Source organism: Bubalus bubalis, chromosome 1 (assembly GCF_019923935.1).
Source record: "Bubalus bubalis isolate 160015118507 breed Murrah chromosome 1, NDDB_SH_1, whole genome shotgun sequence".
Lineage (NCBI taxonomy): Eukaryota > Metazoa > Chordata > Mammalia > Artiodactyla > Bovidae > Bubalus > Bubalus bubalis.
The window spans coordinates 162,487,383-162,506,502 of NC_059157.1; the positions used below are offsets into that span (position 1 = coordinate 162,487,383).

General features: G+C 39.5%; 1 protein-coding gene across 1 annotated transcript in view; it reads left to right on the forward strand.

Moving 5' to 3' along the window:
* The window catches only part of ERICH6 (glutamate rich 6), a 49,225-nt gene that overhangs the window by 22,944 nt on the left and 7,161 nt on the right, over positions 1–19,120 (forward strand). Inside the window, exons 8-13 of the mRNA XM_006048549.4 lie at positions 1,181–1,338; positions 3,504–3,574; positions 4,940–5,085; positions 10,379–10,464; positions 12,445–12,600; positions 16,726–16,954. Of these exons, the coding sequence (XP_006048611.3) occupies positions 1,181–1,338; positions 3,504–3,574; positions 4,940–5,085; positions 10,379–10,464; positions 12,445–12,600; positions 16,726–16,954 (846 nt within the window). The remainder of the gene's footprint in view (positions 1–1,180; positions 1,339–3,503; positions 3,575–4,939; positions 5,086–10,378; positions 10,465–12,444; positions 12,601–16,725; positions 16,955–19,120) is intronic.

Sequence of the window (19,120 nt, forward strand, 5' to 3'; positions counted from 1 at the left end):
GGCCCCCGGCTGGGGTCCTACTCTGGAGTTCAGTGGTGAGGCGTCTGACGGGCCGGCCGCCCTGTTTTCAGCTCCCAGTGCTGGCATGTGGGGAGAGAGGCTGTGGCGATGGCTCCACCCCCTACGCACGACTCAGCACTATCGCCTTGCTTCCATGGCCGCCTAGCTTTCCTCCACAGGCGTTTCCCATCACAATCTCCTCCCTCACATCCCCTTGATTGTTCTCTCCACAGTCAACAGGAGCCCTCGCCCTGGGATTGCTCTGCAATCCCTAAACTCCAGCTCCCAGCTGTTGCACCTTCTAGGGGACCTGTGTCCCTGTCCGGGGTACGTATGGCTGCAGCAAGGACTGTCTGATTCTCATTCCATTTAGGCTGCCACAGATCAGCTGTTTCCCTCTCAGCCTTTATATTTCTCCTCTGACTCAGACAATTGCCCCGCTGTGGGGATTGGACCCCTGCTTCAGTTCCCCCACCCGCCAAGGGCAGGTCCATCCTACTAACACTCCTGTTTTTCCCCCTAGTTCCTTCATCCTACTGAGTTTCGCATGGTTCTATATATTCTTTTCCGCAGGTCAGGTACTCCTGTCAGCTCTCAGCTTGTGTTCTTCATGCACTTCTGTGTCTGAAGGTGTATTCCTGATGTATGTGTGGAGAAAGACATGCTCCACATCCACCTACTCCTCTGCCATCTTGTTCCTCCTCGCATACTATGGAATCTTATGCAGCCATAAAAAGACATGAAGCATTTAAACATGCTTCAATATAAATTAAAATATTGTACTAGGTGAAAAAAGCCAGTTACAAAGCACCACATTCCATTTATATTAACATACAGAACAGGCAAATCTACAGAGACAGCAGATAGATTAGTGGCAGCCATGTGGGGAGGAGGAGAAGGAGTAACTGTTACTCGGTACAGGTTTCATGTTCTAAAATGGATTGCTGTGATCATTGCACGCTTCTGTGAATATACTAAAAATTATTGAATTGTACACTTGAAATGGGTGAATTGTATGATATGGGAATTATACCTCAATAAAGCTGTTAGCCACCCCCCAAAAAATATGATAGATTGTTATCCAAAACCCCATTAGCCATTTTGGGTTTTATTTTGTTCCCCTCCTGTAATCACCTTCATCTAGGGCTGAGGAGAAGAAAATAACGTCTTTGTTTTTCAGACCTCCTGTTGTGGTCATTTCCAAAGTCTGGTCGACTACATCTGTGAAGAAAACCAAAAAATCCAGAGCTCTAAAACTGAATTAATCAGTATTAATCCTCATGCCGCCCACGGCAGTGAAGTTGACAGACTCAAAGCGAAAGAAAAAGCTTTGCAGAGGTAACAGTGAGGCTTTGATATTGGAACTCAGATAGGCCCACTTAATTAGAAAGCCTTTTTTTTTTTTAAGATTTATTTACTTATTTATTTTTGCCTGTACTGGGTCTTCGTTGCTACGCGCAGGCTTTCTCTAGTTTTAGCAAGCAGGTGCTACTCTCTTGCTGTGGTGCATAGGCTTCTGTTTGTGGTGGCTTCTCTTGTTGCACAGTGTGGGCTCTGGGGTGCAAGCACTTCAGTAACTGTGTCCTGTGGGCTCCGTAGTTGTGGTCTGAGGGCTTCGTGGCATGTGGGATCTTCCCAGACCAGGGATCGAACTCATGTCCCCTGCATTGGCAGGTGGATTCTCAACCACTGGACCACCAGGGAAGCCCTAGAAAGCCTTTTGTAAAAACAAACCTCATTTTTTCCAAGCAGATAATTTTGTAGATGCATTCCCAGTGAAGAAACAAAAATTGGCTAAAGCAAACCTCGTGCAGTTCCTGGTGGACGTTATGAGAGTCAGAAGGTGTCAGAAACTCAGTGAGCTCACTGACTTTTGGAGTAGAAAATTTACCCATTCCAAATTCTCAGGGCAATTGGGAATTCCTATTTATATATTAGAGAAATTTGTCCACCAAGTCCAGTAAAAACACACATGCACTGAGTAAATGACTGGGTTCACAAGTAATAACAGATTACAAAGAATAAGGAATGGCATGTAAACAGTAAAAATTATAGTATACTTCTTTTTTTGAAAGAAATAGAATGGTGGCTTTTATTCTCAACTGGCGGAGAGGGGAACACCTTATGCTCCTGCCTCAAGAACTGGGCCCCTAAGGCAAGCGCTCGCAGTCAGGAGTCGGTGATGAGAAGACAAACGCGACAGGGTCTAGGTTTCTTCCTTTTGCTTTGTTTCAATGACCGTCATAAACTGGCGTCAGTAACCCAGTAACTGCATCTGGCAGCTTGGAGGCTCTGAGGCCTTCTTTCTGACATGTAACTACAAGGGAAAGGTTGTAAAGGTAAACACTGGACAGGGGATGTATTTAGCGGAGTCAAGTGAAGTGTAGCTCCTGCAGAGTTAGGGGGCAGAAAAGCAAACTTATTAGCAGCAGGTAAAGTAAAATAAACTCGGAATGTTCAGGCCTGCTCACTGTTCTCTTTATCTTCTTTGCTCTCAGAGAAGTGAAAAGGAAAAACTCATTCGTCTTTTTCCCTTTTCACTGCTACAGATTCCCCCGTTAGTTTATTCCCTCCATATCAGTGGAGGAAGGGAAATACATGTCATTCTTTTCTGGCTGAGGACAAACTTCACTTTTGCTCTGTTTGAAAATGACCAGCTGTTCAGTGCAGAGACCCATCTATCTCCTACTTCACATTTTCCTTGAGACATGAACCCCAAGAAATCTTTATTGGGGTGATGAGGGACAGATGGTCAGTCTTCTGTAACTTCTTTAATGCTGACACGGGACTCGTAGACCCTACCTCGGTAGGGTCATGGAGTTCTCGCCCTGTTCTATTAAAGGGCTCTGGGGTGACTTTTGTGATTATTCCTGCTGGATCTGTTTGGAGGAGTGGCTGTAATCTCTTTGGGGGCATGTGTTTTTCTCTGCATATCATCTTTATCTTGATGTAAATCTGTGTCATCCAATAAGGGTCCTTCTGTCCAAGTTGGAGATAGTCCTTTGAATAATGTCTTTTTCAGAATGTATAATCCTCTGATTGCAGGTCACGGGGCATCTCACAGTTAGAGAAGGCTTTATCCAATGAAATACATATGAGGTTTGTCAGGGTGGGGGCGGGAAAAGCCAAGCGGCTGGCTTGGATTTCTTATAGCCCTTAGGTAACTGGGGCCTGTAATCCTGCATTCTGAGAGTTTCTCTAGGTTCACCATAGGGAGTGGTTGGAGTGGCTGCAGTCGAATGAAGGCCTGGTGGCAGGTATTCCCCTTTCTCAGGGCCTGCTGACGCACATTGAACGGCTACAACCGCTGATTCCATGTCTCAGGTCTTTCCTTCTTGGTCATGAAAGACCATTATCCTCCTGGAATTTAGGCTCTGGGTCCTGCTCTGGAGTCATCTGTAAGTGATTCACCACCACCTCCTCCTTCTCCCACCACACTATAGTATACTATTTTAAACTGGGAACACATTTCAGACTTGTGCATCATGTTTTTAATTTTGTAGAAAACAAGAGCGACAAATGGCCAAACACTATGAAATACTAGCAAAAGAACAGCCTACTTTCTCTGAAGAAGGTAAGTTCCTCAAAGCTGATGTTATAGACCAGTTATACATCAGAGAGCTCATGTGTTTGACCGAGGGCAAAAACTGATGTATTTTAAAAATAGTATTAAATTTTTTCATTTTGGTCAACGCCTCAGTCAAAATGGCTAAAAAGTCAGAAAACCCCACTTTTCTGTCACCTAGCTTTTGAAGTTTTGAGTCTTCAGTTCACTGCTGTTATTGACTGAAATAATTTAGCAGCATATATAGAGCACTGACTGATTGGCTTTCCTCGTAGCTCAGTCGGTAAAGAATCTGCCTGCAATGCAGGAGACCCAGGTTCAATCCCTTGGTCGGGAAGATCACCTGAAGAAGGAAATGGCAACCCACTCTAGAATTCTTGCCTAGAGAATCCCATGGACTGAGGAGCCTGGCAGGCTACTGTCCATGGAGTCGCAAGAGTCGTACAGGACTCAGTGACTAAACCACCACCACCAGAGAGCACTTGGGAGCTTCCCAGGTAGCACTAATGGTAAAGAACCCGCCGCCCAATGCAGGAGACATAAGAGTTGTGGGTTCAGTCCTTGCGATCAGAAGATCCCCTGGAGGATGGAATGGAAACCCACTCCAGTATTCTTGCCTAGAGAATACCCATGGACAGAGGAGCCTGGTGGGCTACGGTCCATAGGGTTGCAAAGAGTCAGACATGACTGAAGCGACTTAGCACATAGCACATTTTACAGAGAGCTAGAATGAGCTTTTGAGTTCATTGTCTCTCTTTTAGTAAAACATACATTCCATTTTGTTTCAAGCTAGGATATGGAAAGTCTGTCAAAAATGAATCAGATTCCCTTCTTGTAGACGGGCCCCACTGGTCAGCTGGCCAGTAGAGATGCCATACTAGTACAACTGGAGGGGCATCAATTTTAGAATCGGAAGTTCTAGAGTTATATTCTTGCTTCTCTCCTTATAGGCTGCACAATTGGAGTTAACTTTTATTTTTAATATTTCTGAGCATCAGGCTCCTCTGAAACTCAGACCTATTGAAAAGATGCTTTGAGAACATTTTTTTTCCCCCAACTCAATCCCTAGTATAAAGTTCCTTGGGATTCAATTCTTTCCTACTAAACCTACGGCCAAAAAATTCCACATAATGAAAATCATTATTTTTGTTCTTCCGAAGAAATGAGAATGTTCTCATTTTTTTAACAGAAGAGGGCTCCTCAATTTAATTTAATGAAGCTCCTGATTCTTCTTTCGTTAAAAAAAATGTCCAATGGAAAAAAGTGTCCAATGAATCAATGCATTTGTAATAGAGTTTGAAATTTCATTTTAGAAGAGAGATTTTGGAAAGTTTTAAACACATATGTATTTTCGTGTGATTCTTGTCCCATTAGATGCAAAACACTATAAGACAATTTCTTATCAACTTTCTGTGGATATTCCAGAAATAGAGTCAGTTAAGGAAGAACTAACTGATTATCAACTGAACAAAAGAAACATATCCATTGTTTGCTGTGATTCTAGGATAGCATGTGGAAAGGTAATTAGCTTGTAATTTTTTTATTTGCTACTCTTTAAAAACCAGTTTTACCTAAAATTATAAAAGCTGTCTCGATGAAGATGGTGGCTTGGTTACAGGACACGTTTAACTATTAGTCATAAAGAATTGGTACAGACTTGGCCTTTTAACTTCTACTTTAGAATATTGGGCTTCCCTGGTGGCTCAGTGGTGAAAAAAATCCACCTGCAATGTAGGAACTGTGGGAGATACAGGTTCGATCCTTGGGTTGGGAAGTTCCCTGAAGTAGCACGTGGAAACCCATTCCAGTATTCTTGCCTAGAGAATCCCATGGACAACAGTCAGACAAGACTAATGTGACTTAGCATGCACGCATGCAGACTTTATAACAATACCTTATGTGTGTCTTATGAGGGGCTATTTTGGTTAAAGCCTTTTTACTTTAAAATGTGATCACTGTATAGTGAGGAACATTTGGAACCCTTTAGAAACCTAAAATCAATGGTAGAGAATCACCAGAAGTCTCAGCCTCATCCCCAAAATCATGATTAATATTTCAATATTATCTAGATCTGCACCGCCCAATGTGGTAACAAATATTTCACATGGCTATCCAAGTTTAAAGGAATTAAAATAAAATAAAATTTGAAATTAATTCTTCAGTCACACTAGCTAAATTTCAAGTGTTAAATAACTGTGTGTGACTAATGGCAACCATATTTCAAGGCAGTTATAGAAAACTTTTATGGTCAATAAAAGTTCAATTAGACCGCACTGTTCCAGAGTTTTTAAGCATAGGTTTTTGTTAACAGACCTGTAATTATATTACATATGTAATTTTTTCTACTTTTAACTTTGTGGTATTGTGTTACTCACTCAGTTGTGTCCGACTCTTTGCGACCCCATGGACTGTAACCCACCAGGCTCCTCTGTCCATGGGATTCTCCAGGCAACAGTACTGGAGTGGGTTGCCCTAATTTTCAACAATTTTCCCATGATATTATATAGCTTACATTGCTGTTGTTTAGTTGCTAAGTTGTATCCTATTCTTTTACAACCTCATGGACTGTAGCCCTCCAGGCTTCTCTGTCCATGGGATTTCCCAGGCAAGAATACTGGAGTGGGTTGCCATTTCCTTTTCCAAAGGCTCTTCCCAACTCAGGGGTCAAACCTACATTTCCCACATTGGCAGGGGCATTCTTTACCACTGAGCCACCAGGAAAGCCCATAGGTTACATTAACATCATTTTAATATCTATGAGCCTTTTCATATAGTATCTAACCATTCTACTGATATTGGAAATAAAGATTATTAAAAGTTCTTTTGTTTTACTAAATAATGTTGCTTTGAATATCCTTTTGTATAAATTTATTTTTATATAAGTATAGAATCCGCCTGCAATGCAATTTGATTCCTGGGTCAGGGAGATCTGCTGGAGAAGGGATAGGCTGCCCACTCCAGTATTTTTGGGCTTCCCTAGTGGCTCAGATGGTAAAGAATCTGTCTGCAATGTGGAAGACCTGGGTTCGATCCCTGGGTTGGGAAGATCCCCTTGAGAAGGAAACAGCTACCCACTCTAGTATTCTGAGCTGGAGAACTCTGTGGACTGTAGCATGCCAGGCTTCTCTGTCCATGGGATTCTCCAGATAAGAATACTGGAATGGGTTGCCATTCCCTTCTTCAATATGCAGAGTATATTATGCAAAATGCTGGATTGGATGACTCACAAACTGGAATCAAGAAGGCTGGGAGAAATATCAACAATCTCAGATAATGACAGAGAGAGTTGGTGATTGACAGGGAAGTCTGGCATGCTGCAGTCCATGGGGTCACAAAGAGTCAGACACAACTGAGCAACTGAGCAACAACAACATTACAAAGTATAGTAATTAAGATGGTGTAGCTTGGGGGCAGGATAAGCAAAAAATCCATGATACAGAATCAAACTTATGCACACACAGACATCTGATAGGTGCCAGCAGTAACACTGCAAGGTAATGGAGAAAGGAAAATGTTCTCAACACCTGGTGCTGGGACAGTTAGATATCCATAGTTTTTAATGAAGTTGAAATAATATTTCATTCCCAGTGGATTAAAGACTTAAATGTGAAGTGTAAAGCTACAATGATTTTTTAAAAAAATAGGTGAATAGCTTTATTATTTCAGATTAGGGAAAGATTTACTAATTCTAAAAAGCAGTATCCATAAAGGAATTGATAAAATTTAAAAGAAAAGCCAAGAAGGGAGATGTTTTATAGCACATATGATATACAAAGGGCTTTTATCCTAAATGTATAAAGAATTTTTATAAATCAACATGAAAAAAAAGTCTCCCTAGTAGAAAAAAATGAACTAAAACAAACTTGACCACTTCTCCAAGGAAAAAATCCAAATGGTCAATAAACATATGAAAAGATGCTCAACCTCATTAGTAACCTAGGAGAAGAAAACTGAAACCATAATTAGAGATCAGTGTACACCGGCAGAGGAGCCTGGTGGGCTACAGTCCATGGGGTCGCAAAGAGTTGGATAAGACAGTACGGAGTGACTAAGCACACACATCACACATGTATGTACATACGTATCATATTGGCTAAATAAATAAATTGTAAAGTCTGATACTACTGAATGTCAGAAAGGATGTAGAATAACAGTCACTACAGTTTAGCCTGTAGTGGGAATGCAAATTGGTACAACAGCTTGAAAATCATTTTGGCAGTTTTTTGTAAAGTGAAAGACACATATCCTTTTGTAAAGTGGAATTCAACAATTCTTCCTCTGGATATAAGATCTGAGAGGAACTGGGTACCAGCATACATGCATAAGAGTGTTCAGAGTATCATTATCTATAAGCCAAAAACTGGGAACAACCCAGATACCCATTAAAAATACAATGGATAAATAACTGATGAAGTCATACAATAGAATACTATACACAAATGGAAGCTATTGGACTATGGCTACACACTGGGGCACGTATGAATCTTACAAATGTAATGTTGATTAAAAGAAACAAAATATAAAAAATTCCCATTATATGATTCAATTTACATAAAATTCAAAATGGGAAAGAAACTATATTGTTTAGAGATTGTAGAACACTGACTTTGGGTTGGCACACAGGGGACTTCTAGAGTTTTAGCACTGTTCTATTTCTTGTCCCAGATGGTAATAACATGGATGTTCATGTTATAACTATCCATTAACAAAATAGCATATTTTAGTGCTTCTCTGAATGTATTTTATATTTCATAAAAATGAGAAACATATTATCTTTCAAAATAAATGGCAACATTTACATGAAAATTTAGATTATTTCATTGTTTAGCCCTAGGAATTCTTATATTCATTTTATTATAATTCAAGATTAAGAAGAAATAGAATTAAACTGAATTTTTAGTTCATTATAAAACATTGTTGGGTACAAATTCATTTTCCTATTGAGTATTACCTAGATAATAAAATAGTTAGGCTTAGAGCTATAATACAGAATATCTCTCAGTATTTCTTTCTTCATCTTCCCATATTTCACTAGCATTTTGCTCAAATGAATTTCAAGAGCAACCTTGAAGAGACACCAGATGCTACAGCTTATACTAGAGTGTAAAGTCATTTTATTGAAGTATAATTTATAATGAAACTCACCTTTTTTATATGTACAGCTCCATTAATTTTGATAGTTATATAATCACCTCTACAATCAGGATATAGGATATCTCCATTGTACTAGAGCTGGGCTTTTTTTTTAAATCTTCTGTTTTCATAGCAATATGTGTATAAAGTAAAAGTAGATAAATAAAAAATAAACTTGGTTGCAAAACTGGCATAAGACCGGAATAGACATTTTTTTTAAAGAAGACATAAAGGTGGCCAACAGGCACATTAAAAGATGCTCAACGTCACTAATCATCAAGGAAATGCAAATTAAAACCACAATAAGATATCACCTCATAGCTGTCAAGAATGGCATCATCCAGAAGAACACAAATAACAAATATTGGCAAGGACGTGGAGAAACGGGAATCTTTATACACTGTTAGAGGGAATGTACATTGGTGCAGTCACTACAGAAAAGAGTATGGTGTTTCCCCAAAAACCTAAAAATAGAATTACCATATGATTCAGCACTTCCACTCTTGAGCGTATACATGAAAAAATAAAAATGCTAATTTGCAAACAGACATGCACCACAGTGTTCATAGCAGCATTATTTATTATACAGTAGCCAAAACAACCTAAGTGTCCATCAACAGATGAATGGATAAAGAAGACGTGACATATACACACACACACATACATATGAATGGCCTTACCCTGGTGGCTCCGATGGTAAAGAATCTGCTTGAAAGACAGGAGACAGAGGTTCAGTCCCTGCATTGGGAAGATCCTCTGGGGAAGAAAATGGCAACCCACTCCTGTATTCTTGCCTGGAGAATTCCAAGGACAGAGGAGCCTGGTGGGCTACAGTCCACAGGGTTGCAAAGAGTTGGACACAACTGAATGACTAACACACATAGATATGAATAGTAGCCATAAAAAAAGAATGAAGTTTTGCCATTTGTTGCAACACGGATGGAGGGTATTTGACTAAGTGAAATAAGTCAAAGACAAATACTGCATTGTATCACTAATATGTAGAGTCTAAAAGAAAATAAACTAGTGGATATAATGAAAAACAGACTCACAGACATAGAGAACAAACCAGTATTTTTCAGTGGGGAGAGGGAAGTGGGGAAGAGCAAGATAGGGATAGGAGGTTAAGAGGTACAAACAACTATGTATAAAATAAATAAGCTACGAGGATAATACTGTACAGCACAGAGAATACAGCCCATATTTTATAATAAGTATAAACGAAATATAACCTTTAAAATTGTGAACCACTCTGTTGAAGCTTATATAATATTGTACATCAACTATACTTCAATTAAAAAAAATACCTACCATGTGATAAGCTCTTTTTAAGTATTTGCTGTTTTGATGAGAACAATTACTTAAAATATAATCCTGACTAAAGCCTAAGCACTCTATCTTGTCCTACTGAATAAATTTTTTTTAGCTTTTAAATAAATTAAAAGAGACAAAAAAACACAGACCCTTTAAACAGATAAGTAATGTCAGATTCCTGCCAGAAAGATTTTATTAAGTTATCTGCACGGCTTGGGGACAACCTTTAATGATTCCTAAGAATTGTCCCCTGTTGCTGATGCGGGACTAAAAATTTAAATTAAGAAATGGTTTGTATCACTACTAGCAAGCACAGGATGTCTGTTGTCATCACATAACCATCCTTTTGTTTTCTGTGGTGTGTAGATCGTGACGAATGAGCTCTTTGAAAAGCACTACAAACATGGGAGCAAGTTTCTGACTTCATTTCCAGACGGGACAACGCAAATATTGTATCCTTTCTTTCAACAACTTATTTTCATTAGCTTATTTCTTCACAAAAAACAAAGCTAAAGAAAAAAGAGATAAAAAAATATGAAGGAAAAAGATAGATATGACCAAATCCTATCACACAGAGCAAAGCTATTAATATCTGTTTATACATCGTTCCTTATTTTTTCCTAGGAGCAATTATATAATTCTTTAAAAATTAATTCTAACAAGTTCTTCATTATTTTATAACTTGCTCCCTTTACATAATAATATTAGACAATAAATACTCATAAACATTGTGAGTATATAATATGCAATAAATACAGAGCTACTACACCATCTTTATATGAATATGGTATTCCATCATAGGGAGGAACTATAATTCCTTTAATCTATCTGCTATTACTGATCAAAGGTAGTTTCACAGTTTGGGGCTGTTTTATACAATGGCTAAATGAACAGCTTTGTGCATACTCTGCTGCATACTTATCACTTACTTCCTTGAATTAAATACCTAGAGATAAAAATTCTGGGTAAGAAAAAAGCTTTAATAGATTTTGTCTCCCAGAAAATGTGTACCAGTCTACACACCCATGAGCAGTATGTTGTTTTTTAATACAAAAATTCAATATCCATTTTATGGAACACTAGGTTATTGATCACTTGAACTGCCTGATGGCCAGGCCATTTGCTATTTGGACACAAAGGCCATTTAATATCTCTGGGAAAGTAAAACAAAGCTATGAAATTAGGAGGAGTTTTTGGTGAACTAAGAGCCTCACTTTGTAGGAGAAAGTCATTTTTAGCCATAGTTGCCTACATGTTTAGTCAAACCCCATCAAGAACCCAGAAAAATGACTTTATGGCATAAGAAGTGTAAGGAAGTTTTAGTTCCCCAAGCCCTATGAGAAAGAGAGTAGGTTTTTCTTTCATTATATCAAAAAAATTTTAAATAACTTTCCAACTTGTAGCATTACTTATTGTTTCCTGCCCTGGCTTTAATTCTTTTTCACTCCTTTGAAGACTAAGGCTGATTTTCAAAATGATTCAGAATCAATTTTGTGTTTACTTCACTGCTGGACTTCCAATCCGTTTAGATAGGACTGAATAGTAACAGTTAGTGAATTATCCTCAGTATATTTCATTCTTTGATGCTATTGTAAATGGAATTATTTTCTTAATTTCATCTTCAAAATGTTCACTGCTTAGAAATACAATTTTTTTCATATATATTGACCTTTTAGTTTACAATCCTACTGAACTCTTTTGTTAGTTCTATGACATTGTTTTGTAGATTCCTTAGGATTTTCTTTTATACAAGAGCATGTTATCTGCACTTAGAGATAGTTTACTTCTTATATTTCCAATATAGATGCCTTCATTTCTTTTTCTTCCATAATATTTTCCTAATTGGAACCTCCAGCATGAGGTTGAATGGAAGTGGGGAGAGTGGACATTTTTGTTTGCTTCCTGACCTTAGCGGGGAAACACCTAGTCTGCCATCAGTAAGTGTGAGGTTAACTGTGGGTTTTTGTTAGACATGCCTTATTTGGTTGAGGAGGTTCCTTTCTATTCCTAGTTCATTGAGTCATTTATCACCATAAGGTATTGGATTTTGTCAGATGCTTTTTCTGTGTCTGTTGCAATGATCATCTCTATTTTTGCTCTTTTCTCTATCAATGTAGTATGTTTCCATTAATTTATTTTTAGATGGTAATCCAACCTGGCATTCCTGGGATGGACTCTGGTTTGTCGTTGTACATATAATCCTTTTTATATTTTGCTAGATTCCATTTGCGGGTATTTTTGGTGAGAATTTTTGTGTCTCATAAATATATTTTGATGCACACACAAAGCATAAAATTTTTTAGTAATTAACGGTGCTTCCCATTCATTTTCAGAATGCTTTATAGCTTCAAAGGACTCTCTCATAAATTAAATTTATTCTCAGGCTAGTCAAAGACCATTAGAATAACTCAAATGACCTTAACTGATCTCAGTTACCCATCTGGAAACCTAGCCATCATCCGAGTGCCCAACAAGATAAATGGCTTCACTTGTATAGTCCAAGAAGACATGCCCACTAACCCTGCAATCCTGGCATTGCTAGATTCTTCTGGTAGAAGTTCCTGCTATCATCCCAATGGAAATGTCTGGTAGGCTTCTAGATTCCTCCTGCAGGCATTTTGTTTCTCAAGTTTCATGAAATTTTATTTTTCCTTTTATTTTTTCAACTTTTTTGAAATATAACTGACATATACTAGGTAAGTTACAAGTGTACAATGGTTGTTGATTTGATACACTTATATGGTGCAAAATGATTACCTCTGTAGCATTAGCTAACTAACAACTGCATCATGTCACATAATTACCATTTCTTTCTAAGACATTTAAGATCCACTGTCTTAGCAACTTTCAACTACATAACTGCAGTGTTAATGAAAATCACTGTGCTATACATTAGATCGCCAGATTTTATTCATCTTATAACTAGAAAGACAAAAATGAATTTAAGAAGATTTATTTAAATTAGTGGTTGTAGGATAGGAATGTTCAATTCAGAGAAGTTTTTTATTTATGTCATCCCATATGTAGTGGAAAAATCCCAGGCAGTTACATAAAACAAAGCTCATCATATTTTTTCTATAAGCAGCAAGAAAATATAGCTGTACAATTTTAGTAGTAGGAAAAAAACCCTCTAGATAAATTATATGGCCACTCTAGGGATGTGAGATATAAACCCAGCAGTCTCTCTTTAGCCTAAATGCTGGCCTCATCAGTGGAAATAATTCGCAACGGACAGCTGTCATACTCTGTTGTTGTTTGAGATATAGTCCTAACAAGTAGGCATGCCATTGGAGAAGAAAATGGCAACCCACTCCAGTATTCTTGTCTGGGAAATGCCATGAACAGAGGGGCCTGGTGGATTACAGTCCATGGGGTCACAAAAAGAGTCAGATACAACTTAGCGACTAAACAACAAGGCACCCCACAGCCACAGTGAACAGCACTTTTCCTATGAGCAACTATATAATTCTTTAACAATTAATTCTTAACAACAACATACAAACAAAATCTCTAGCGATTAAGGTCCTGATGCCTTTGATCTACTATTTATATGCTCTGTGACCTTGTATTATTTCATTTAGCCTGAGAAAGTGAAATTTGGGTTCTAACTTCAAATACAATTTCAACTTTTTAAGTTTTTCAGAAAGAGATATTCTCTGCCTTTAAACTATTTACAAGTATAACAATCTCATCTTGAGAAACTCTGCCAATAAATTGACGAAAGTTTGAACACTTTGCTGGTACTTGAGAAAGTTAGGACACAGGGACCTATTAATATTGCACTCATAGTTCAAAGGAGTAGTCCAACCATTCTCCCCAATTATATTGGAGGATTTCTACTTGTCCTTCAGGGTTCAGTAGCAATTCTGTGGGGCTTCCTTGGTGTCTGAGTGGTAAACAATCTGCCTGCCAATGCAGGAGACCTGGGTTTGATCCCTGGGTTGGGAAGATCCCCTGGAGAAGGAAATGGCAACCCACTCCAGTATTCTTGCCTGGAAAACTCCATGGACAGAGGAGCCTGGCAGGCCTTAGTCTGTGGGGTGGCAAAAGAGTCAGACACGAGTTGACAACTGAACAATAACAGCAGTAATTCTGTATTACATTTATTTGCTAAGGCACAATATTAATTGTCACCAAATATTCACTGGCTTCTAGGACTTTTCTGAACCAATGAACCCTTCCTACCCACCAAATGAACTCTGGGCCCCCTAACATGGCTCCCTAACACCCTCATAGCCTCTTGTGTAGCAAGCCCACCTCTCCTGTAGGATTGAAGTTCCTTGAAGGCACACCCTGAATCTTTGCTACTACATGCTATGTAAATGGCACAGACTCAAAGTTTATTTAATAAACAATTTATATAGATAATTTTAACCAAATGTTTTCTTTGCCTACATAGCATGATAAAACTAAATCTCCTTCCCAGAAACAATAAGATAACCACCTCAATTTCTCATTTGTATTTTTGCTATTAGATTACTGCTACTACTCAAAATTGGGAAAATAAGACATGAGTTATCTTACTCTAGGGGGCCCTCATAGCTGGTTCATCTGATTTAAAAAAATAACTTATTATCAAATTAAGCCAACTTTCTAAGTACCTAGAACCCTACCTGCCGGGGTCCAGCCCCGGTGGATCCAGGGAATTCGAAGCGGGGATGGCGACGGCGAGGATCAGGAAACAATTGCTTAATTAAACATTAATTAAGGATATAAAGAGTAATAGAATAAGGATAGCTCAGCAGGAAAATTCAGTGGAGAAAAGAGGCTGAATAATTCAGCCAGAAGGTGAGAGAAAGAACGACATGGGGAGACCAAGCTTCGGTGAACAAGGCCCGCACTTTATTTTCCAAAGTAGATTTTATACCTTAAGTTATGCATAGAAGATAATGGGGGAAAGGGTAGAGTCATGCAGTAAGCCAGGCTTTCTTCCTGCAAACTTATCATATGCAAAAGTTTAAGTGATTTGCATCATCTTCTGGCCCGGAGGCCTGTTAACATTTAAAGACCCTTTCTTCAAGAAAACTTATTTTTCTCTAAAGGTGATTAGTCAGGCACCACCCTCCAGAAGCATTAGATAAAGTTGCATTCCTACAGGGCAAAGGTGTGGTGGGCTATAACAAGAAAAAGAATTAACTCAAGGGTCCAAGGTTACAAACATTAAAGCTACTACTTACACCAATTATATTAATCAATACACTGCCAGGGACACAGCAGGTAAGGGATATGGAAACTTAGCAGCAAACATTGGCCCAACAAGTGAAAATCCCTTCACCAATACAATTTCTAATCAATCTTTTAACTGCGCAAAGGAATCTGTATTTAGACAGTTTAGAATATCTCATGCCTCTCACAGTTGGGAGGCTCTGAGCAATCACATGTGGCCGGAAAAACCTATTCAGGCAGGCTGGAGGACTTCCAAAGGAGTTTGTAGGTTGAAACACTATCACACCCAGGAACTTTATTAACTGGAGCTGTAAGTTAACTCTTTTTTTCAGAGAGAGGTAGTGGGAGACAGCCCCCCATAAAGTCAGAGGTGTAGGTGAGAGCACAAAGCAGAAAGTAGGCAGACTCTGGTTTTGGGGGTAGATGCTCGAGAATTTCCAGGGGGACTCCTGAGGCTCGATCCCGCCTTTGCGTATGCCGAGCCTCCTTCCTCATGACCTTTGCCACAGGCGGAGTGCCTCACGCTGGCTCCTAGCACATACCCATCCTCTCTCCCTGAGAAACACATGGTGAGCTGAGATGGAAGAATGTGACAGAGAGTGCAGAGGAGCTCATGGAATACAATGGCAGTCACCAGTGACACCAGATCTCAGACGGTACAGGGCTGCTTCTGTTGGTAATGTAGTAAAATGTGGCATTAGCAACTCCAAGAGATTGGGGCACCTGGCTGGTGTCAGTTCCCCCTTCTACTCCATTACTGGGATCTTCTCAACCACAGTGATCTCAAAGATGTTCCCTGAGCCCTTTCTACCCACACCAGCCTTGATATCCTAGAAGTCCTAGCCCCCCAGTTGCTGTTAGAAAACAAGTCTCAGTACTGAGGCCAGTACAGCCTTTCCTAGAACTTACACTCACTGATATCCATACTGGCACAGGAAACGTCTAAGCACCAGTCCTCGCCCGTCTTCCAGGCAGAGCCTGCCTTCTTGTGTTTTCTCATGTCCAGACTAAATCTTCCCTGCTCCCTCTTAATCCTCCCCAGCACATCATTTTCCAGATCTCTTTATCATCCTGGTTCCACCTTTGGATGCATTTTGATTTATCACTAGGTCTTAAACTATACCCAGTACTTCAAATTAGTATAGGATTCTGTCCCAGTATTATGGCTCCTATGATTATATGAGGTTTTCCATTATTCATACACTATTGTGCACATCGTGTGTGTGTGTGTGTAGTTGTGTCGAACTCTTTGTGACCCCATGGACTGTAACCCAGCAGGCTCCTCTGTTCATGGGATTTTCCAGGCAAGAATAGTGAGAAGGCTGCCATTTCCTACTCCAGGGAATCTTCCTGACCCAGGGATTGAACTCATGTCTCCTGTGTCCCCTGCACTGCAGGTGGATTCTTTACCGCTCGAGCCATCAGGAAAGTCATAAGCTATTGGCTAGTATGAACTGCTACTCTCTTTGGTTAGCAAGTGGCAGAGCTAATTTCAAGGTTGAATTATAATGTTCATGTTTATGATTTTTAATTTCCTTTCTCCTCAGGGTATACATCAATATCTTGGGTGGTCAATATTCAGATCAAGCTGGCAACAGAGTAAGGGCTTGGAATTGGTCAAGTTCCGTCACTTCCTCACCCTTTGTTTCATTTAAACCTGTGTTTCTGGCTTTGAACCATTATGTTGGAATCCGCATCTTAGAACAAGACAAGATTTCAATCACTTTTCTAGCAATGGGCCAACAGGCAAGAATCAGTGTCGGAACCAAAGTGAAGGTAGGTCCATTTTTATAAACATTTTAAAACATTTAGAATAATAGGAGTAAAATAATGTTAGTTAGTGTTATTACTGAAAAATTATACTCATGTGTAATCTACTGTGCACCACTGTGAATTTTGAAATTCAAGGAAAAAACAGTGAAAGTTTTATATGGAATTGAATTCATATGGGATTGAGACAGTCTTATTGTTTCTTCTTCCTCAAATTCCTTTTTATTTGAAACTTGATTCCAAATAACGTTTACTCAGTGTCTACTCTATGAGTAGTGCAGCTTTGAGGTTTTAGTTTTAGTAGTTTGTATTGTTTTTCTCTGTGTTCTAGGTGAAAGCCTTTGGCTGAGTCAGGAGACCTGGGTTCTGACCATGTTCAAGACCCAACACAAGCCCTGTTTCCTTAGAGACACTTCCCAGACTTCCTTGCCCTTTGTCCAAACAAGGTCAATCGTGTCCTTCTCGAGGTTGTCCATGTACTCGTCTCTGTCCATGTGCGTGCTTGCTGAACTATGCGCCTTACTTGCCTTTGGGGCTGCCTTTCCTACTGGATGGTGAGCTCCTGCAGGATAGAATCTCTTTCTTACTGATTTCTCTACACCACCCAGGGCATGGCCCAAAGAACACTCTCAGTGACCAGCAATGCTGCACAATGGTTAAGAACACAGACTTCAGGTTATAGGACATAGTTTCAAACCTCAACTCTGCCACTTAGCTAAGCTGGTGAACTTGAACTTCAGTGCCCTCCTCTATAAAATGGGGATGATTCCTCCATTATATTATTGATTGCTGTGATGATTCAATGAGAATATAAAGTGCTTAGCATGTTTCTTGGCACCAACTACTTACTAAATGATAGCTCCATAGAGATGTTTGTTGTTGTCGTTTAGTCGCTAAGTCCTGTCCAGCTCTTTTGCAATCCTATGGATGTAGCCCACCAAGTGTCTCTGTCCATGGAATTTCCCAAGTAAGCCCCAATAGAGATGTAGAATTTGTCAATTACATCTCAGTAAAGCTGAAATATGTATATATGCATGTATATGTATAGATTCAAGGGATTAGATGTATAAAAATTACATGTATATAAATAGATTACATGTATATAAAAGGGATTACATGTATATACACAGATACAAGGGATTAAATCTCTGATAGACAGAGTGCCTGAAGAATTATGGATGGAGGTTCGTGACATTGGACAAGAGACAGTGATCAAGACCATCCCCAAGAAAAAGAAATGCAAAAAGGCAAAATGGTTGTCTGAGGAGGCCTTACAAATAGCTGAGAAAAGAAGAGAAGTGAAAGGCAAAGGAAAAAAGGAAAGATATACCCATTTGAATGCAGAGTTTCTAAGAACAGCAAGGAGTGATAAGAAAGCCTTCCTCAGTAATCACTGCAAAGAAATAGAGGAAAACAATAGAATGGGAAAGACTAGAGATCTCTTCAAGAAAATTAGAGATACCAAGGGAACATTTCATGCAAAGATGGGCTCAATAAAGGACAGAAATGGTAGGGCCCTAACAGAAGCAAAAGAGAAGAAAATGGCAACCCACTCCAGTGTTCTTGCCTGGAGAATCCCAGGGATGGACGAGCCTGGTGGGCTGCCGTCTATGGGGTCTCACAGAGTCGGACACGACTGACGCGACTTAGTAGCAGCAGCAGCAGCAACAGAAGCAGAAGATATTAAGAAGAGGTCGCAGGAATGCACAGAACTATACAAAAAAGATCTTCAGAGCCCAGATAACCACGATGATGTGATCACGCACCTCGAGCCAGACATCCTGGAATGCAAAGTCAAGTGGGCCTTAGGAAGCATCATTACAAAAAAAGCTAGTGGAGGTGTGATGGAATTCCAGTTGAGCTATTTCAAATCTTAAAAGATGATACTGTGAAAGTGCTGCACTCAGTATGCCAGCAAATTTGGAAAACTCAGCAGTGGCCACAGAACTGGAAAAGGTCAGTTTTCATTCCAATCCCAAAGAAGGGCAATGCCAAAGAATGTTCAAACTACTGCACAATTGCACTCATTTCACACACTAGTAAAGTGTGAAGTTGCTCAGTCGTGTCTGACTCTGCTACACCATGGATGTAGCCTACCAGGCTCCTCCATCCATGGGATTTTCCAGGCAAGAGTACTGGAGTGGGTTGCCATTTCCTTCTCCAGGGGGTCTT